This window comes from Rhinolophus sinicus, chromosome 18 (genome assembly GCF_057876585.1).
Source record: "Rhinolophus sinicus isolate RSI-liver-muscle chromosome 18, RSI-T2T, whole genome shotgun sequence".
NCBI lineage: Eukaryota > Metazoa > Chordata > Mammalia > Chiroptera > Rhinolophidae > Rhinolophus > Rhinolophus sinicus.
In genome coordinates, this window is record NC_142518.1 from 16838865 (window position 1) to 16861127 (window position 22263).

Genomic DNA, 22263 nt, shown 5'->3' on the forward strand with positions numbered 1-22263 from the left:
TATGTATGTGCTACTTACTTGTAATCATTCATGTCCTGGCAGAGAATTAGCGTGACCCAGCCTTGACTTTCCAGGCAGGTGGTCCCCAAATGTAGCTTCTCTTCAGAATTACTTGCTACGTTTTTAAAAATATAGATTGCCAGGCCTTGATACAGATCTACTGCATCAGAATCTCCAGGAGTTTATTTTAAAATCTCTGTGTGTTTTTTTTAAAAAAAAACTTGGTAATGGACTCTACATATAGCTAGGTTTGGGAACCACACGAGGCCTCTAGTCCCCAGTCTGACCAAAAAGAACAGGTCTCATCAGTAGTATAATTGACTACCCCTTGAGGAGTTTCTCATGGGCTAGAGGATTGTTCCATTTATCAGATATTTACTAGGTGTGTGTCGTATCCAAGGCATGATGATGTGCTATGGGGATTTATAAAGGTGCATATGGATACGGATTTTACTGTTACTGCCCCCAAATACTGTTGGCTGGCTTGTGTATGTGAGTCTTATTGTGATGTCTTGAGTTTTTCAAGGATCATAATGTAATTTTCAATTACAGCACTGATACACTATATTTTGTAGTGAGGCTTTAAACATTCTTATCTACATGTGGTTTTAGGAACCACACTGGGTCTCTGAGTCCCCAGTTGGCTGCTTTTATGTGGGCTCTTCCATCTTCTGCATGTTACATTTATGTAATACTTTTTCTTAATAGCGAATGATATTATAATCTTCTGCCATTTGGCACCTGAATACCGTGAAGAGCTAGCACAGTTAGAGGGACTGGATTCTTCCCTTTATAGTGAATGGAAGAACAATGTTTAAACACCTTAAAGGATGTTATATACTTGGAGGATTTGTTCTGTGGAGATATATTGGCCTTGGATATGGGTAATGAAGCATCATGTTTCGATTTCAGTATTTGTTGGTTTAAGTGAAGTGGCCCTGGCAGTCCTTGGTTGGCTTTGTGCTATTGTGTCACTAGGTGGAGATGTAACATTGTTTGCTGGTGTAGCCAAAGCAAAAAGAGTGAGTCTTGATTTATTTTCTTTTTACAAAAGTACTTAACAAATATTTGATGAAGTTTATTATACGCTAGGAAAAAACTTGTAAGTTTAGTATAATTCTAAATTTTAATTATTTTGGGGTTTAAATTCAGTCCTACTTTAATGTCTATTTTCACACTGATCAACTATATTTTTTCTCTCCTCTTAACTAACATTTCCTCATTATGCCCTCATTATTTCATCTTGTCAGTTATTTGAATGTCTCTATTGTTACAGTTTTTATTCTGAGGTCAAATATTTTGTAAACTTTTATTTGGGAGCAATATGAGGTAAATGAACCAAAACTTATAGCTTGAACATACCCTAATCTTATCTTTGTATTATTTTTAGGTTGATACATCAAATTTTAACGTATTTAGACTCCATAGGGCTTATTTTTCCCCTTCCTTCCTCCCGTCCTTCCTTCTTTCTTTCTCTTACCTGAATCGAATCTTAAACACATATTTACTCCATGCACAGTGTCGATGTGGGGAATGTAAAAGAAGTACGAGCCTGTCTCTGAAGAGCTGATATCCAGTTGAGAACATTGCAGACGTGCCTATGAATCGTTTTAAAGTAATTTAAATATCTAATCTTTGGAAATTGTAAAGGTGAAACTTAAAATATATTTTACTTTGGAAAACAGTCTAGCTGTTCTGCAAACATTTAAACATAGAGCTACCATATGATCAAGCAGTTTTCTTCTGCTAGGTGTATACCCAAGAGAAATGAAAACATGTTTACAAAAAACTTGGACATGAATGTTCGTAGCAATGTTATTTGTAATAGCCAAAAAGTGGAAACATTCCAGATATTTGTCAATGGGTGAATGGGTAAACAAGATGTGGTATATTTGTGCCATGCAATATTATTCAGCAAAAAAAAAGGAATGAAGTACTGACACATGCAACAGCATGATGACCCTTGTAAACATTATGCTAAGTCACAGTAGCCAGACACCAAAGGCCACATATTACAGGATTCCATTTATATGAAATATCCAGAACAGCAAATCTCTAGAGACAAAGTAGATGTGTGGTTGCCTAGGGCTGGGGAGGGGAGAATGACTGCTAATGGTTAGGGAGTTTCTTTCTGGGGCGATGAAAATGTAAATTTGATTGTGGTGATAGATGCAAAACTCTGTGGACACATTGAAAACCACTGACTTGTATGTACACTTTACATGGGTGACTTGAATAGTACCTCATTAAAGCTGTTTTTAAAAAAGTAAATTATCAAAAGGTTTCAAATCTGTCAAACCAAGGAATATTTACTGACCAATTAACGGGCATATACTAAGTTCTATGTGAATTACAAAACAAGTGTAAGACATAAACCCTGACCTCAAATTGTTTACATTCAAGAGAAAAGGCACACATGAGTATATAATAATGCACTTTTGCTTTCTTAATTTGTCCCCATATTTTGGGATGTATCCTTCTGAATTCTCTCTTCCAGCTATATCTGTAATGGCCCTGATCCTCTTACCCTATGTCTTTTTTTTTTTCCTTTGAAAAGTGAACTGTTGCTCCTCGGACTTTGATAAACATCAGCCTGAACCTGTTACCTTTAACTAACTTAAAGGACATTTTTAAGTGATGGTGGTGTCTCCAATAATTTAGAATGCGTGGCTCATGGAAATCCATTCATTCAGTAATACTAATGATGTTTCATTTACAGATAATTGGCAAATCTTAAGACTGTTGCCATTATTATTTTTTATATTACAAGAAATACCTTTTTATGTTTTTGCTATAATTTAGTCAAGTTACATGGTGTTCAGAAGTACTGCCTTGAGTTTATAGATTCTCATGAAAAATGCCTTTTAGGAATATTTAAAAATTAAACAAATGTGTGCTTAGTATAGAGCTGGCCATATAGTCATTAGTGCAGTATTTTGATATTTGTGGTCATTAAAACTTTAAGGGAGAAATTTTGGTTCAGTCTCCGTAATGCTGTTATAGCCAAAAATACTGTTTTTGTTTTTTTAAAAAAGGCAATAGTTGATGAATTCTAAATCCATCAGGTTAGAAATTGTCCTTGTTTGCTTATTCTGTTATGTCTGTCTGTCTGTCTGTCTACCTACCTGCCCACCTACCTACCTATTTGTGCCTACATTATTAGTGCAGCAGCTAACCTTTTGTTTTCTTTCCTTGCAGATGCATACGAAACTGCCAAGATGCTGTGTGAACAGTATTACCTGGTGGCCCCAGAGCTGGAAGTGGAAGAATTCAATGGTAAAAGAGAAATACTTTCACTTTAAATACAAAGGAGCTGACTAAAAAACTGATTATACCTGAGCTATATTTCAGTGAGATCCTAAACTTATGCTGCTTTTAAAATCTTTTTTATCTTTTTAAAACCTTTTCTGTATCTGTGGTCAGGTAGGTATATTGTGGTAAGGAGTTTTTGTACAGGAATGTGTAATCTATTAGAACTCAAAAGTTCTTGGAACAGAAGTAATCCAGGTAGAAAATGCACAAAGGTATAAATAGGAAGTTCTCAAAATAACAAACACAAACAGTCAATAAACACATGGGAAAGTGTTTAACTTTCTTAATCAAATAAGTACAAACAAAAGCACAGAGAAATGCCATTTTTTGTCTTTAAAATGGCAATGATTAAAACATTTTATTGCTTTGAATTGGTGCCCCCCAAAATATTCTCTTACCAACACTTACACATTTCTGGTATAAGTTTAAATTGGTACAGCTTTTCTCAAAAAATGCTAATAATGTTTTTTCTCTTTGATCCAGTATATTAGTAATGGTCATATTCTTTGGTCCAGTAAATTAAACTTCAGAAAATTTATTATAAGAAAATAGAGATGTCACCCATAAGATAGAATATTATGCAGCCATTCAAAATAATGCTTTAAAAGAATTTTTTTCTTTTTCTTTTTTTTTTAAATTAAAGTTTGTTGGGGTGACAATTGTTAGTAAAGTTACATAGATTTCAGGTGTACAATTCTGTATTACATTATCTATATCTCACATTATGTGTTCACCACCCAGAGTCAGTTCTCTTTCCATCATCATATATTAGACCCCATTTACCCTGTTCTAGAGTCCCACTCTGCCCTTACCCTCTGGTAACCCCTAAACTATTGTCTATGTCTATGAGTTTTTGTTTCTTCATTCGTTTGTCTTGTTCTTTTGTTGTTTTCTGTAAAAGAATATTTAATGTATGGGAAAAGTTGAATTTTTTTAACACGGGCTATAAAAGTTTGTAATAGTGCAAGTTCATTGGAAAATATTTTGAAGGATTTCTAGCACCTAGATATAAACGACAGCTGTCTGGATAGTGGGGTTATAGCTGATTTTTATATTAGTTATATGAGTCTATATTTCTCTGTTACTTTTTTATTTTTAAGTTACAAAAGAGACATGCTCGTTGTGAAAATACAAGCAATACAGAAATGTAGAGTAAAAAGTGAAAATCTCCACTATTCTTCTCAGTCCCATGCAGAGCTTTGTTTTTTTACATAAAGGGTTGAAACTATACATATTCTATAATCTGTTTCTCAGTTCACCTTAGAGATCTTTGCATGTATAGTTATTTAGAGATTACCCATAGTACAGATTGCCATAATTTATTTAATCATTTCCCAATGGAGATTGTGCGTGCGTGTGTGTGTGTGTGTGTGTGTGTGTGTGTGTGTGTGTGTTTGGAGGGTGGAAAAATTTGTGAACATGTCAAAGTATTTCTGTATGTTAGATTCCTAGAAGTGGAATGACTGAGTCTTAGGGTATGGGCATTTACAATTAAGATAAACCAAATTCCCTCTCAACAATATACCAAAGATGTTTTTCTCTTATCATGAGATCAAAAAGTTAAAATACTTCAGGTTGCTGTTGTAGGACGTTTGCCCCTAAATTCTTCTGGAAGGTATGGACTCAAAGCTGCTGTCAAAGTTTGTTGGGCTCTCAGATAAGAATTGTGCCCCTGTTTTGAATCAATATACTACCAGAACAGAGTGGACTTAGCTTGAGTCTTCCTGAGTAGAAGCAGCTTAATATTCTCTCCCTTCCTCCTAGCTAGGTGGGGCCTGACCTTAAACGTGGAACTTAAATTCACAGGTAGTAACCAATTGCTCTTTTGCGTGAATGGCAACCTCACTCATGCTGAAGGCCAGAGCAGCGAGCCTGTTCTTGCTGATTCCCAGGTGCCAGCTGTGTTAGCATGTTCCTTCCCAGCGAGGCTGTCATGCTGCGCAATGCATCCCACCAGGAGAAGAGCTTTACAACTATTTTTGGCACTGTCTCCTGCATGACTTTTAAAGCCCTTTTCCCATCTCTAAGATCAGTGAATGCTGGTGGTTATAGGCCGCCTGTAGTTTCCTGTTGCTTTGGGTAATGTATTTATGATTTATGCTTATGATTTCTTTGTGAGTGCAGTTAAAGACTGTGCTTTAGCGCTAACTAGGTTCTCCTATGTTAGAGATGCAGGTCGGAGGTTGGTCCTGAACCCCGTAAGTAGACGCTGTTGCTTCATAATGAGAGAATGCGCGAGTGTTTCCCACAGCATGGTGGCTGACTCTTTTCAGGGAGGGGTCAGATCAGATCCAGATACCTGTGGATTTATTTTCAGAGCCTGTGTGAACTAGCATAACATCGCCTTTCAGGATGCTTCCATTACCCAATGGGTGCCTCTAACAGTAGTTAGTGACAGTGCTTGCTGCTCTGCTCTGTACTTCAGAGGAGCAAGGCTGCCATTAACCCAAAAGAACAATTAGTTGCTGCCTGAGAATTTATGTTCTGTTACTTTGACATATCACCTTCCCCTCCTCCCCCCCGCCCCCCCCCAGCTTTTGGATTTTTTTCTTTCCCTGAGAAAGTAGTAAATTGGATTATGTAGAACACACTGTGTGAACACCACTATTTACCAGTCATCACTAGAATTCTAAATATTGGGGGCCAGCTATAGTAAACTTCCTTTATTATCCTTTCTGTAACACATTTAACAGGAGCATTAAAATAACGGAATTTTATTTACCTTGTATCAGGTGTCAAATATTTCGACTTAACCACCTGTGGCAACCCATGTGGGTTTCTCCAAAGACAAGTCGCCATTTCATCATACTTGTTCTCATTTCAGCCTTCTCATTCTCTTGAGAAAACAGTTGCTGAAACATGAAGCAAATAAACATTTCTACCTTACCTTTTTTGCACCCATATGGTAAGGCAGCATGGCTTAGAGGAAAGATGTGAGTGCTGTAGCTAGGCAGGGGGTAGAAATCCGCATCCTGACACTTAGGAGACATGGGCTTTAGACAAGTCACTTCACGTCTGACACTTGGCTTTCTCATCTGTAAGCTCAGCCTGTGGGGCGATACAAGGATATTTCTAGGGCCTCAAATATAGCACTGGGTACATATGGGATATTTTTTAAAGGGTGGCTACTGGAAGTCATGGTTGACTTGGGAAAGATACGACTTATGGTTACTACTTGCATTTCTCACCATTTCTAGATTAGTCTTTCCTGTCAAGAGGTTGATTCATAACTTTAGATTTGGTGGGAAACATAAAAATTTCAATTCAAACAATGTATATTTTGTTATAAGAGGTTTCATAGAAAAGGTATGCATCTATCCTGGCATTTTATTGACGTCTAATTTCCCCATATTGTATGCTTTTGTGGGTATTTTCAGGCAAGTGATTCTATACAACAATCGAAAAGCCATTACTGGTAGCTCTGTTAACACTGTAGAAATTAATTTTTTAGTAATGATGCTAGGCAACATTTATTGACTGCTTACAATGTGGCAGGCTCTGTGTAGACTACTTTATCACTATTATATCACTTAATCCTTATATTAACCCTGTGAGATATGTACTGTGCCATTTAGGAAATGGAATGCCGAGGCCCACATGAGTTAAACACCTATTAATGTATCTATTAAATGCCTAAGTCATGACTTAATCCCAGTGTGACTTTGAACCACACTATGTGTTGTTTCCAAAGGCCTTATCCGTTGACTTTGGGAATTGATTAACCATCTCTAAGTGCCTAGCTACGTCTTCTCTTAAATGCGTTTTTTTTCCTGCAGAGTTCTGTTGATATTTATTAAGTGTTGTTTCAGTGAATGGTATTTCGAGCAATGACTGTGCAAAATAGAGACTATTATTTCTTGAGTCTTGAGCATGAAAAACCTGTAACATTTTTTCCATTTACTTTTTTAAATGGAAAGTTCATATTCCATTTGTGTCTTATTCTAGAAAGTCAACAAACGTCTAGTACTAAGGGTCCACCACATAAAAGCCAATGGACTCAGGATTAGGGAAGAGTCGTGGACAAAAACATTTGACCTGGTTTTAAATGGAAGGCAAGACGTGTAAATTATAATATCCCTAAAGAAAAGTACAAGTAATTGAGCAAGCCTTCAGATGGCTCCTAGAGAAGGTTGATTGAACTGAAAAACAAACAAACAAAAAACCAAAACAGTAAAACTACCAAAGGTATTTTAATTTCCCTGAGATTTGAAGTGAGTGAAAGGATGAATTCGGAAGGCTCTTTATATAACTAATCATGCCTTTTGGTAGAAGATAGACCAAGTATTCAGTGTGCTCCTAGAGCTCTATTAAAATGACAATAATGAAATACAAAGACAAACAGCAGAGGAACTGGTAGGTACTTCAAGGGACCACTGATCCCACCTCCTGCCAGAGGGTAACCAAATGGATGTATGCTGGTTAATGGGACAGAGCAGAAAAAACCACAAAGGAGACTGCAGTGGATATGGCACCTGATTGCAGGAGGTTATCCTGGAGGGACTCCAGGAGCAGAATCGGGAGATGCAAAGGACTGAAGTGGGAAGGGAAAAGGTTAGTTGAAAGGTGGTGTGAGGTAGACCGTGGAGGGCTGATGGGGAGCTCGGGACATGTGCTTTGCCTACAGTCAGTCACAAGTGTTTTCCCCTGGGCAAAAATCAAAACTGGAGTACTTTCTTCAAGAGCAACCTGGGAAAAATTGGGCTGTTCACATGAGTGTTGTTAGCCCAAAGTAAAGCAAGCCCTCCTCATTCGAGCATTTGGGGGCCCCTCCGGTCAGAGACCAGCTTACTGTCAGCTCATCCGAAAGCCGGTTGAAAAGTCTTAACCAGGTACACAGAGCTCCAAGTCAGCTTTCCCGTTTAGGGAAGGGCATGGAGAGGTGGAGTGGGGAGGATAAACACCAGCTCCCTCAAATGGTTAATCCAGTTCCTCATTCTTCAACCAGAATATTACAGCCAAGGTGTATCAGACCTTGGGTGAAAGCCAGCAGTGTGAATGAAAACGTGAGTGGTATTAAACTTACTAGGTGCACTGTCATGGCCAGAAGGCCACCTCCCCTTTCTAAATTCTGAGAGAAAAATGATTTTGAATGAAGAATTCTGTATCTAGTCAAACCATTAATCAAGTGAATAAGGATTGAGAAATGTATCTCACACACACACACACACACACACACACACACACACACCTTTCTGAAGTAGGTTACCTGACTGACTAGATGGTGTGTTTAATAGGGATATAAGAAATAGCTAAAACATTCCAGAACTTCAATCAAAACCAATTTGAGGACAGTGGCTGTGCAGCACGATTGAAAAGCGATAGATTCTAACTTAAAAAAATCTTAAAGAATCGACTGGATAATGCAATAGAATAAGAAACTGGAAGAGCTTAGTAATGTGTGGAGGAAAACATATGTTTCTTGTCCAGTTACCCAAGAGGAAGGGTAGTTAGAAGCTCTAGGAAATACAGAGGGTGCCAAAAAAATGTATACACATTTTACGAAAGAAAAAAACTGTATTAAAATTGTAATACTCAATATATACCGATAACAAAAGATGAATACAAGTCACGTTTGACTTCTGCAATGACAAGAGGTGCTCAACGTGGTTGCCATCAGCATAATTTTAATACAGTTTTTTTCCTTTCTTAAAATGTATAGACATGTTTTTGGCACCCTCTGTATATAAAAACTGTATCAGAAACACATGGTCTAAATATTTTGTGACTTAAAAAGGGTAGTCTGATTTTGAGCAGCTGGAGGAGGATAAAGAGAATGCATTTCACCTTGAGACTGAGAACATTCTCCTTCAAGTGACACACGAACCATGTCATTGGACTCAGGGAAGGAAGTGTTGCCCTGATATGCTGTTGTGGCCGCTCTGCAGTGATCACTATTTACTTAGTTATGAGTTCACTAACACTATGGATTTTCAGCTTTGTGAAAAAGAACCTATAGGCAAAGTGCAGAAGGGTTAATTAGGGTTACAAAACAGAATGTAGGTGTTGTCGACCGAAGACCAAAGCAGAGTAGTACCTCTGGGTACAGTCTGGGAGTGAGACCGGAAAGCGGGTCTTTTCAACAAATTTTTAATCACCTGTACATATTACTTAATTGAAAAAAAAACTGATCCCCAAAGAGTTCTGGATTTAGAAACAAAAGCTCTTAGTTCAGGTGTCCAGTTTCAGGGCCTCCTCTGTTACGGTGGGCAAGTCACGCAGTCTCCGCAAAGCCTGTGTCCTCCCACCCTGGGAACCACACCACATTGTCAGGAGGATTCAGATGGATAATGTATGTTCAGGCTCTTTGTAAACTGTTAAGAACCACACAAATGTTTGCTCTATTTTAAATTCCTGTTAATTGTGTACTTTATTAGAGGGTGAGTATGTCTGTGTTCTACGTGAGAAAGTTCCTATCTTTTGAGTCACTTAAGTGATTTCAGGTCACAAGGAGGAAGGACTAAGTTTTCTAGCATCTACTCTATAGCCCACACTGTTCTTAGTGCTTGACATGGAATGTGGGGTTTCTCAGATTTCCCCCCGGAAGATCCCTGATGCAAGGAGGAAAGACTGTAGGTCTTAGGGGGTCTGTTTGCTAGCTGCTAGTAGAAAAAAGATGTGAACCTTACATTACAGTACGCTTGTTTGTCATAATTTAACACCATTTAACATTGCTGTTAAGTCCAGTTCACCAGAAGATGTCCCTTTCCTCTGTGGCTTCACATTCCCCCTGCTGACCGCTGGGGTCCGTGAAAGGGGTGGGTGTCTCCCAATTTGTAAAACACTTGAGTGATATTTGGATGACCTTAGGTAATGCTCAGAACATTACAACATAAGGAATAATATTCCAATTTTGCTCAACTATGTTTTAAAGTGATTGAGTAATTTGCCCAAGGTCACATAGCTGGTAAGTAAAGGAACTGGATTTCACCCAAAGTTTGCTGGACCTCAAAGCATATGCTTTTGCTCAGCCCTGCCTTTAGAGGCAGAAACCTAAATTAGCCTTTTGTACAGTTCTTTTTATATACTTTGGAAAACTGAATGCAAACATTGACTTTCTTCTAGTTTTCGTCCTTATTCATTGACGGTTTTGTCTCTGTTTTCAGCCAAAGCTCCAAACAAACCTATTCAGGTAGTTTATGTGCCCTCACATCTGTTTCACATGCTATTTGAGTTGTTCAAGGTAAGTGGAATTGAGCAACATGGAAAAAGTCTTCATTTTAAATTACTTTGATTCAGGACGTAATGGATTCATTAGATTAGCATAAAAAAAGGTTCTGCATAACCATTTAAAAAAATTCTAGTTCTGATATCCTGTGGGTTTTATAATTTGTACACTGTGAAATGAAAAATAGGTGGTGTACAGTATAGTTTTCGTGAATGTTAGTACATACTGATTTTGAAGCTTAATTGTTCTTTAGTGATTTTATGTAACATCCATACTGTTTTTTTCTTCAGTTAGGAGATTAGGGATGCCTTTTAGTTTCCAAACCTGGCAAAGGCTTTATTGGTGGTAGCCAGATCAAAATAAAAACATGTTTGTGCATATTTAGGCCTCTGAACATTGAGTGTTGGTGTTCTAGTGGTTGTTCTAGTCCTGAGAGCTACCGTAATCCTTTCACATATTTGAGACAACTCAGAAGATCTGACAGAGGCAGAGGAGAAAGGTGTGGAAGAGCTGAACCAAGAAGGACCTCCCTTCCACCCCAAAAAGTCTTTAGACTCTTTACAGCTTAAGCTGTTGCTTTTGTTAACGAGTAGCTAATGGCATTTCCAGTAGCAATATTACCGGCACAAGGCATTTGAGCTAAAATTTCATTTCTTCCAATGTGTGAAACCCTAAATTGAACACCTGAAAATCAGTTATGCTGATTTGCTTCCCCAAATTATACTGTTACTGATGTAACACGTGAAGGTTGAGATGGGCATTCAATTGTGAACTTCTCTTCAACAGCTGTGGCTCTTTCAGAATTTCTTTTTAACTGACATTTCTCCATTTTTCTTCAGCCAGACGATGAATTTTTGTGGGAAGCATGAATCCCCTCAGGTTTTCCGCCTTCTTTAGAGGAAAGGTGCTCCATAAATGCAGACTGATAAATGGAGTTAAAGTGCCTCAGTGAGGCTCTGCAGCCTCATTCCACGTAATGAAAACACTCCTCTTGGGTGAAAGTTGAATAATTTAAATACCCTACAGCAAAACCAAAAGCAAAAAGGAAGGAAAGGAAAATAGATGTTTAGTCTGGTAGATGGGACTAAAACTAGATGAAAAACAAAATAAAGCATCAGGAAGTTTTTTCTTGGTTTAAACACTCCTTTAGCTAAGTTCTTTAGGGGGGGAAAATGCCATGTAAATACAACTAATATTTGCTCCACAGAAGAACTGTGTATAAGTAATCTTGTGTTCATTTCTTTCTTTTTCTTGTTTTTAAAATTGTGGTTTGTGAGTCAGCAGTATGCTAAAAAACAGGGTCTTATTATTTCAGAATTCAATGAGAGCAACAGTTGAACTCTATGAAGATAAAAAACAGGCCTACCCGGCTGTTAAAACCCTTGTTACTCTGGGTAAAGAAGACTTGTCCATTAAGGTAACGCTTTATTTGCACGTATACTTTAATTATTGGTTGATTTAATAGTATCTAGACACTGAGGAATCAGAGGCAAGGGAAGAAAACTGATATTTATTGTCCTATTTGCAAGTACTGTATTAGATCCTTGGCTTAAATGACCTCATTTAAACTTCAAAAAAGTAAAAATAAACTTCATTAGCACCCTGTTTTTCAGGGAGGTAAGCAAGATCTCAAACCCAAGCCTGTGGGATCCCACCCCACTTCCCTGCCTCCTTTGTTATACACTGTTCACAAAGGAACCATATTTCATTGGGGGTTCAAAGCCCTTGTATGTTTTAGAGTAATCTGGTATGGATTTTATTGAATGAACTTGTTTCCAACTAAGTATAGCGTGGCGAGGACTTATTCTTCTTCCTTTCTTCCCCCTCCTCCCCGCCCTCCTTTCGTACATTACAGATCAGTGACCTAGGTGGTGGCGTCCCCCTTCGAAAAATAGATCGTCTTTTTAACTACATGTATTCAACTGCTCCTAGACCAAGCCTGGAGCCTACAAGGGCTGCTCCTTTGGTAAGCGTCTTTAACTGCTGCTTAAGGAAAGACCCTTACCGCGAACAGGGACTCCCAACAGAGCTGAGCAGGAGCCCTCCCTCGTTGAATGGGAATGTTTCCTGCATGGTTTGGAGGAGGGGGAATTTTACGTCACTGCTACTTTCTTTGTGAATCCTTTGGACTTAGATTTCTTTCCTAGTTTGTGTCTAAGAAACACTGAGAGCTCAGTGCCTCATTCCCAAATACAGAAAAAAGAAAACGCATTGCCCTGTGGTTAAGATTGCTACGGGAGCACCATTCACTGCCTGGCACTACCCTTGGAGGGGATGGAAGTTGAATAGCGGGCGAGCAAAGGAACAGTGCAGCGTATGTGGCTGCAGAGTGGTCCTGGGCAGTGTGGCACCACATACCACAGAGGGCCAAATCACCCTGGGCCATGCAGCCTCCCCGCCAAATTTGTTTATATCATTAAAATGTTAAACATTCAATTTTTTATACTAAATGGCATAAGCAGGAAATATATAGGTGGTGTATAGGTATGCATTTTCAGAGCTCTTTCTGTCTCCCTCTGGAAATAACCTTTCAGCCCTATTAAGGCAGTGAGAAAAGTTTCTGGTTACCATGGCAGCATTTAGATCCTCGTAGGGCCATACTTTCTTCCCCTGCTGAGTGTTTCTAATTGACAAACAACAGTTGAACCCTTTGTCATTAAACACAGCAATATATCTATCAGTCTACAGAATGGTTCAAGGTATAAATTAAGTTTCCTTTTCAAGTCCTACCTGACTAAGAAGCACATAAGAAAGATTATATTTTGTTTGTATGAAAAAAATCCAACACTTTTCATCATGTATTAGAGACAGAGTTTGTTAACTCAGCATGTTGAAAACAGAAAGGAAGTCACATCTCTCATTTGAGAAAATTCATGAAAGATCAATTTTGAATGGCATTGCCTTAACCTGGGTCTGGTACCTACTTAAATAAATATCAAAAGGAAGGAAAAAAAACACACTACAAGTAAATCTAGAGCCTTTCCCAGTTGTTTGAAAGGAACATGGATCATGTATTCCAGGTCTCAAAATAGCATTTGGGGGATAACTGTTATGTCAGTTATTTGTTAATGAAAGTGAGCAATTGAAGTAAGAGACCTTAAAAGTGTGCGTCCAACCTCCCAATTTATAGGTGAAAAAATAAGCTTAGTAGCTTGCCCAAGGTAATTGAGCTCATTATGGCACAGCTAGCTAGCACTGGCTATGTCTTCGTTCTTTCCAGTGTACCATATGGCCTCTCCTTTTGAAGAAATGCTTCCACTAGCATCTCTCCCTGTTGTCCTTGGCTATGAAGTGGGCACGTGGATGTGTACTACTAGAAAATATAATTTCCTCACCAAACACCTTACTGTGTTACAGTTCTGTGCCTTGACACATGCATTTCTTTTTGAGAAATGTCCTTCTAGCCAACTCCTATTGAACCTTTGACACCCTGGGAAAACTTACCTGAACTTCACTAAATCTGAATTAGAGGCCTCCCTCTGCATTCTGCAGGACTCTGGGCTTACCTGTCTCCTCACACTCAGTACTGCATTGGGTGCAGGCGTTCTCGGCTGTTCCTTGGTAGACCTGACAGCAAGCTCTGGGCCTTGCTCGAATGGAGGAGGCCAATTTTCTTGGCCTCTTCCTGGAGTATGCTGGTTTCTTTACTGTGGTGATCTCAGTCACCATTATGGATATCTTGTCTTCACTACTGCCCATATTCTGCCAGTCATAATGCCCTTAAATGGCAGGGTACGCTCTGTCACACCCAGCTCTTTGAGTTAGTCCCTATCCTGAGGAATGAATCTAGGAAACATGGTAGAAAATGGTAGAAATTCATGTAACTTGGTAAAATGGCTGCACTGTAGTAGCTATAATAGTTTCCATTTATGTAGTTTTACTATGTCTTAGGCATTGTACTAAGACTTTACACTTTTAATATCATTTAATCCTATAGCAGCTCTGAGGTAAGCTTTTGTTGTATTTTCTGATGAAAAAACAGTCTCAAAGAGGTTAAGGAAATTGCTCAGAGTTGCACAAAAAGTGGATTTCAGCTTAGGTCTATCTGAGCCACTCTATGGTTCATCACCCCACCACCTCCTTCGTTGACCTTGGCAGTGGATTTAATCAGAGGGGCCAAAGCTTGTGGTAAAGCATCTTCCCCTTCACTCCAGCATTACTGAAATTAGCTTCATTTGCTTTTTTTTCTTGTCAATGCCTGAGACCTTCCCCCCCAACAACCTGTTGCTGACAGAGTTCTATGACATAGATATTTAGGCAGGTACTGGATTTGTTTTTCTGTCTCTAAAAATATAGGAGCTACCATGTATCCAAATCTTGTAGCATTCCCAGAAACTTAGGAAATAGCCTCTCAGGAAATTTTCTTTTCAATGCATTAGCCTTAGTACTGGTAGATTTGCACTCCTGTACTATTCAATTTAATTTTCACTTCAAAGAGCAAGGGAATCTGATAATGGAACTTTGGAATGATGTGGTTTGGTTTTGTTGCCAGTTCAAATTCTACTTGATTTTGGTATTTACTTTAAAAATGCTAAAAATGTACTTTAAAGTGTTAAGAAAGTGTTAGTCAAAAATTGGAGTATTTCTATTATTTTCCAAACATATGAGAAGTGTTTTTGTAGAATGAAAATAGATTATTTGCCACAGATGAGCAGAAACATGATTGTAAAGTTTGAATCAATAAATTATTTGGTTTAAATCTGAATCAAAATTTTATTCTAATCTTCTGAATGATCCTCATGCCACTTGTGCCTGTTTCACTGTATTCATTTTCTTTTCTCCATAGGCTGGATTTGGTTATGGCTTGCCAATTTCTCGTCTGTATGCTAGATATTTTCAAGGCGATCTAAAACTATATTCTATGGAAGGAGTGGGTACAGATGCTGTCATTTATTTGAAGGTACTGCATTTTATTTCTGTTAGTATGAAGACATCTACTCTTTAAAGCTATAAGTTCTAATAACTAATAGATAATAGCACCATATACCATCTGTCATCTCTTATATTCAGCTCAGATTTACTTTCGTTTTATGTGAAAATCATATTATGTCCCACTCTTGATTTTATGCTCAGATATAGCAAAATATGAAATGTGGAGATACAAAAAGTAAAATATTGATTTTTTTAAAAAACCATAATTATAAATTGTCCTTTTAAAAAAAATTGCACATCTCTTGAAAGGACTAATATAAAAGGAGACAGAGTATCATAAACGGGAGTCGTTTAGTCTTTTGTTGTAAAAACTTGCTGGCTTTCCCAAAGTTATAAGAATTCAGTAATCATAATATGGTTATATAAAAGGCAGCTCTAATAGCAAAGTTCTCTGTAACACAGGTTTTCTCATTCACTGGTGGGGTCAGACTTTTACTGATTTATAAACTTGAGAATATTTGGAGTATTTTTCGAATAGGTAGTATGCGCACATAGTACACAATTTTAAAGCTACCGAAGGGAAAACGAAGTCTCTCCCACCACTGGCACTGAACCACCCTGTTCTCTTTCCCAGAGTAACCACAGGCACCAGTTGCTTGTGGATTATCCTAGAGTTGATTCTATATTGATAAACATATGGGGAAAAACCTAATTTTTTTTCACACAAATGATTATTTCAGCACTTTGATTTTTTTAAAATTTCCAATATATGTTGAAGATTTTCCCTATCAGTTCATGTAGAACTGGCTCATTCTTTTCACAGCTACATACTGTGTTATATGTTAATATACATGTAAGATGTTACACCATAACCAGTTATTTGGAATGTTTATCTTAGATGCCAGTGGATCTAAATGGTGTGATAGTTGATACCACTTTATGGGTTTATGTTTATAAATCTAGTATGTATGAAACTTTATTTGTTTCTGGGCCATTTGCGAGAGCAATTGCCCAGTGAAAAACAGTGCTTGCTTGGTATAAGACCATATAATCAAAAATATCTCAAAACAGTATTAACTGAATTAAAATGGATTTTGTTCTGGCCATGTGTACGTCAGTACTGGCTTTGAATGGGTGAATGTTTTTATTCCCTTAAAAAAGCTTTCGTTTCATCCTGGTCAATCTAAATAAACTATGAAAATTTAATTTCAATATAATTCCAAAAATATGTCTTAAGGTTTGTAATGTGATAACCAGTAAAACTTGCTTTAGTACTTCATGTGAGACGAATGACTCTGTGGCCCTCTGGTGTATATTTTTCCATTAGGCACTCTCAAGTGAATCATTTGAGAGACTTCCAGTTTTCAATAAATCAGCATGGCGCCATTACAAGACCACACCTGAAGCAGACGATTGGAGCAATCCTAGCAGTGAGCCCAGAGACACTTCAAAATACAAGGCAAAACAGTAGCGTACCACTTTGCTTTATATTCTAAAGTGCCTGATTTTTTTCCCCAGAATGTGCCAGCGAGACAATTGACACTTTCAGCCAAATCTCTTTGTGGTTTTACCATAGGGAAAGCAAAGTAATCCCTAAAGAAATATTGGCGTAGCTTTCTCTCCCCAGCTAGGAAGGAGAGCAAGAACTACATAGCCAGAGTAGCCATTCAAATAGAGGCCCCACTGTTCTAGGAGTCCTTGCAACTGTGGAGATATTAACAGCAGTGAGCAGAGTTTATCTTGCCATGAATTATATTTTAAAAGTAATTAAGTCAGAAATTTGTCAGTATCTATAGAGATTGACAGAAAAAAAATTGAGAGAAATTCTGTGGGTTCAAACTGAAAGAATAAAGAAATTAAAATGATCAATCAAGGTAAAGAAAATGTGGTATATCCACACAGTGGAATTTTATTCACCCTTTAAAAGGAATGAAGTTCTGACACGTGCTATAATATGGGTGAACCTGAAGTTATTATGTGAAATGAAATAAGCCTGACCCAAAAGGACAAGTACTGTATGATACCACTTACATGAGGTAGCTAGAGTAGTCAGATTCATAGCGGTGGGAAGTACAATGGTGGATGCCAGGGGTTGGTGAATGGGGAGCTGTTGTTTAATGACGAGAGAGTTTCAGTTGGAGAAGATGAGAAACTTCTGGAGATTGGTTGCACAACAATGTGAATGCATTTAAAGCTACTGAACTGTACACTTAAAAATAACCATTTTTTAATAATCTTAACCGAATGGTAAATTTTATGTATAGTTTCCCACAAAACATTTTTTAAATAAAAACGGGGAAAATTATCAATCACAGAATAATGAGTTTCATTATTTTATGGCAATCAGGAAAATAATCCAATCTTTGGTTTTCAGTTTTTTTCCTTTGACTACCCTTAAGCTCCAACTCTACTAGTAACAGTAAGGGTTCTGTTTATTTGTTTAATTTAAAAATAACCTTTTATTAATAGAAGGTTGTAAAAATTAGAAAATGTAAATAAAATTAGAAAATGTAAATAAGAAAAAAGAGAAAAGAGAAACCACTGTATTCCCACAACCCAGAGATTACCACGTTACAGCTTTGTGTGTTCTTATAGATATTTTGCTATTTGTATATATACGTGTTTTTCCCCCAGATGAGACCACACTGTTCATACTGATTTATGACCTGGCTTTGCTTCCTTTAACCATCTCCACCTTTCCATTTCAGTAAATTTTCATCTCTTGAAATTCCCTGATTTGTCCAAATCTGGGTTGATTCCAGGACCACATAACACATCTGAGTAGGCCTCAAGTTGTTTTTAATCTAGAACAATTTTTATTGTTGAGAGACCATGCCAGTTGTCTTGCAAAAATATCCCACCTTTGTTTGTTTGGTTTCTTCTTTGAAATTTTATTTATCTTACCCCTCATTGCCTGTATTTCTCATAAACTGCAAGTTTATCTGAAGGCTCAATGGAGCCTTTTTTTTTTTTTTTTTTTTTTGCTAGAATACATCATAAGCACTATTGCATGTTGCACTGTGAGACCCATGATGTCTGGTCTATCTACCATGAGTGATGTTAAGATTGGCTATAGTTATGATGGCTGTCTTATCCCTCCATGGTATAGTTATTTTTCCCTTCTCAACTAGAAGGTGATCTGTGTAGTGTTATTACGTACTATGCAACCATCACCTGATAGTTTTTACACCAACTGATAACTTTGGCCTGAATCAATTTTATTAACATTGAGAAAATGGACGAGTTTTAAATATATAATTCCTTTGACAATTATTAGCTGACATTCTCCTATAAAGTTCTTCCTCGTCAGCTAAGGCCACTTTTGAAGTACAGTTCCTCCTGGCAAGGCAGGAAAAGTGTTTAAATCTTTCCCTTTAATTACCAAGTTTTGAGGTAAAAAGTTGAGTTAAAAGCCACCTAAAATAGTGACAAATAATGATTTTCTGGCTTTCTCTGTTTTGAGCATTATTATGGATCTTATAAGTTTTTATTGCTTTGCTATGTTTCAATCAATACTTAACATATATACATATACATATGTATAATATGTATTTAATATGTATATATATTAAAGTATACAAAGCTTAAGTTATGGCTTGACAAATTTTTACATTTATATTTCCAGCACCCAAAAGGCCCCTTTCTGGTCAAACTCTTCTCCCTCCACTCTCCCCACCATGTAACTCTATTACCTGTCACTGTATCTGACTCTGTCACTTCTTGAATCTAAAACAAAAAGAATATACAGTGTGTATACTTTTTGTGTCTGGCTTTCTGTGAGGTTTATCCATGCTATTGCACATAGCAGCCATCTTTCTGATGCTTAAATTGGCACACTGTTGGCCAATGGGAGCTATTTTAAACAGGATCCTCTGTGTTCCATAAAACCCCATTCATCTTTGAAAGCTTCCTTGCTTTCTGGCCCAAGATAGTATCAGGCTCATCTTATACCTTGCCTGCCTCAGTCCTAGAATCAGCTATTTTCCTCAAGGATTCCTGCTTGCTTTTAATGGGTGTTAGAGACCATAATCTGGAAGTTGGGCGTGTACATTATATCTTTTCTAGGCCCCTTTTCTGGACAGAGCTAATACATATATATTTTTAAATCATAAATTAATATTGATATTTTTTATTCAAATTTAACATTGCGGTGTTTCTCTGTAATATATTTTAATTGTATATATTTCTTCTTACCCTGAGAACCTTACCTTAACATAATGCAACAGAAAGGTATTTGTCTGCAAATGTAGTTTATATAGCTTTGCAATTGTGTACCATTATAGTATCATTGGTCTTTTCTGATGAATGATATAAAGGGTATCTATACTAATGTATTGTTTTTTCTATGGAAGTGTTGTGATGGACCTCTGTGCAGTATTCCTGGACTGGTCACTCAGATGATAACATTTAGAGGAGTTTGGTTTGTGCACTTGAGTGTGGGTACACACACACACACACTCGACACAACCCATCCCCAGCCCAGATTAAACTAAATCACCTTGAAACACCTTCATCAATTTCCCTTGATTCCGTTTTCAGTATGTATGTAAGTCAAGAAGCATGTTGGGCATCAGTGTGACCAATTACATTCAAACGGTTGCTCTGATGGGGAGTTATTTGCGTAGTACAGAAGCAGTCTTTATAAATAGTAAGGTCCGTTCGAATTGTAAAGTGGTAGTTCTAATTAAATATTAAAGGCAATTTTAAAACTAAATAGTTCAGCAGGTTGTATACTAATTAAGTATGAGTCTTAATTTCTAATATATTATTAGATAAACATATTTTAGCAGAAAGCAGTTTTTACAATTTTAAAATAGTTAGCCTAACAATTAAAACTGTCAAATTAAGCAAATAGGATAATTGGCATTGATCTTGGCAGAGTATTTAGTAGGTCTGGTAAATTCACTAGGTAGATGAGAAATTATAAGAAAATTTATTCTTTAATTAGATTTCTAACAAATTTTATTGAGATATAATTCACATACCATAAAATTCACCCTTTTAAAGTGTACCATTCAGTGGTTTTTAGTATATTCACAGAGTTGTGTGACCCTCAGCACTATCTAATTTTAGAACATTTTCATCACCCCAGAAAGAAGACCCATTAGCAGTCATTCCTCATTTCTAATCAGGTTTTTAACTGAGAGTAAAGAACTGTTTGAAAGTATATATAAGTAATTACATGGTATTCCTTTTTCTGTAGTAACCATAGAGAATAATTTGGAGATAAGGCAAGGGTGTTTCAATTATCACTATAATTAAATGCTTTGAGAAAGTCTTGGTTAAATAGAGAAGGTTGTACTCATAAGCTCACTATGGATATTCTCGTTATTTTCTTTGTAGAGACAAGATCAAGACTAATAGAACTTTCTAGAGAACTGAATGCTTTGGTCCTCTCTGTGAAGAAAGATCATCTTCCGCAAGTCAACCAGAAAGAGCTCCTTTCCTCTATCAACTCTGAGCGTGGCACCATCGTTATTCCAGTGCTTGAAATGTGTATTTTCTCTCTACCGCTTGGACCTTTCACAGAGAAACCTTCCTGTAGCTACTTCAGATCTTTCACTAAAGTAGTAACTTGAATACTTTTTCATAGTAAGTTGCTGTGATTTGGTTGGCGCCGGTCATGAGAGAGCACAGAGCCTCCTTAGCGCTGTGTCCTCATACCTCTCTCATTATCATAGAGTCGAGTGTCTACAACGTCCTCAGGATTTTAAGCTCCCTCCCCATTGCAGATACAGCAGATCTCTACGGTTGCACTTTGTGACCAAATACCATGGTTGTCCCAAACCACTGACTAGGGCCTGGGAATCTGGAAGTTGAAGACATCAGCTGAGTGTGTCTTGATAATTCAGTCCCAGGGCCCTTCCTCTGTCATATGCATCCCTCTTCACTCTCTAATTGCGACATTTACCTTTTTCCATCTGATCGGTCGTATTCTTATTGTGAGGTGTGGGTACTTGCGCATTAGATCTTACTCTTTGATGCATTGGTTTTATTTTAAAATTCATTTGTATAGTTCCATTCTGTTGATTAAAGCATTCCAAAAGTTGTCTTGGAATTTTTCACTTAGCTGGTTGGTCTCAAAGATCTTAAGTGAAAAACTACCTTCTGGTCACTATCACATTTGTAAAGAGTGGGAAGTGGAGTTTTTATGCTTATGTAAACATTTTACTAATGTAACACTGTACCTTTGTCATATTCTGTTCCTTTGTACTTTTCTAAGGAATTGAAAGTCCTCGTGTGATGTGCTTCACTAGTTGTAAAATAGACTACCGAAGGGAAAAGTGCTTTCTAGTTTATTTTGGAAAGTGCCCTAGATCTTCATAATTTTCATTTTCATGAATTTTAGCCAGTTTTAGAATTGCAGATCTGATTTTCACAATCCTTGGCTTTTTGCTGAAAGTTGGAATTGGCAGAGGACTTGCGGTGAGGAAAGAGGAGCCATTGTATGTACCCTGAGAAGCAGAAGCTGTCTGACAGTCCTGATTATAACCTGCAACTTCTACAGCTCCATGGGATGTGTTCGTCTTCACTGTAATTTTTCATGTATATCACCTACTTTGACTTCTGCCCTCTTTTAACGTCCATATCAGTGTTTCCATCCAAGTTTGAAGTATTGAATGCACGAATTTAAAGGTTGTAACTTGTGAAGTATTCTTCCTCCTTGAGTCATTCGCTAGTATCAGTGCAGCCGTCCCCACTGCTGTCACAGTGGGGAGTTTTCCCTGGGGAGGAGTTGTGCCCTGACCAGCTGCGTGTGGGTTGCTGGCAGCTCTGTTTCTCTTAGTTCCACTGAATCTGATTTTCTTTGCTTTCATTATGTGGTAGTTCCTTTCGTCTTTAGAAAGAGCTCATCTCATCTATCCTTAGAAGGATCTCGTCAGAGAACTCATTAGCAGTCAAGTAAAAGAAAA

At 37.5% G+C, this 22263-nt stretch overlaps 1 protein-coding gene across 2 annotated transcripts in view; it reads left to right on the forward strand.

Moving 5' to 3' along the window:
* Positions 1–21399, forward strand: part of PDK3 (pyruvate dehydrogenase kinase 3) — a 61638-nt gene extending 40239 nt beyond the window's left edge. Inside the window, exons 6-12 of one of the 2 annotated variants that reach the window (XM_019757052.3) lie at positions 3199–3276; positions 10416–10492; positions 11793–11894; positions 12333–12443; positions 15264–15377; positions 16677–16816; positions 20693–21399. In XM_019757052.3, the coding sequence (XP_019612611.1) occupies positions 3199–3276; positions 10416–10492; positions 11793–11894; positions 12333–12443; positions 15264–15377; positions 16677–16816; positions 20693–20723 (653 nt within the window). In that variant the 3' untranslated portion in view covers positions 20724–21399. The remainder of the gene's footprint in view (positions 1–3198; positions 3277–10415; positions 10493–11792; positions 11895–12332; positions 12444–15263; positions 15378–16676; positions 16817–20692) is intronic. The other variant, XM_019757053.3, reaches the window with a different exon arrangement.
* Positions 21400–22263: the final 864 nt, after the last annotated feature.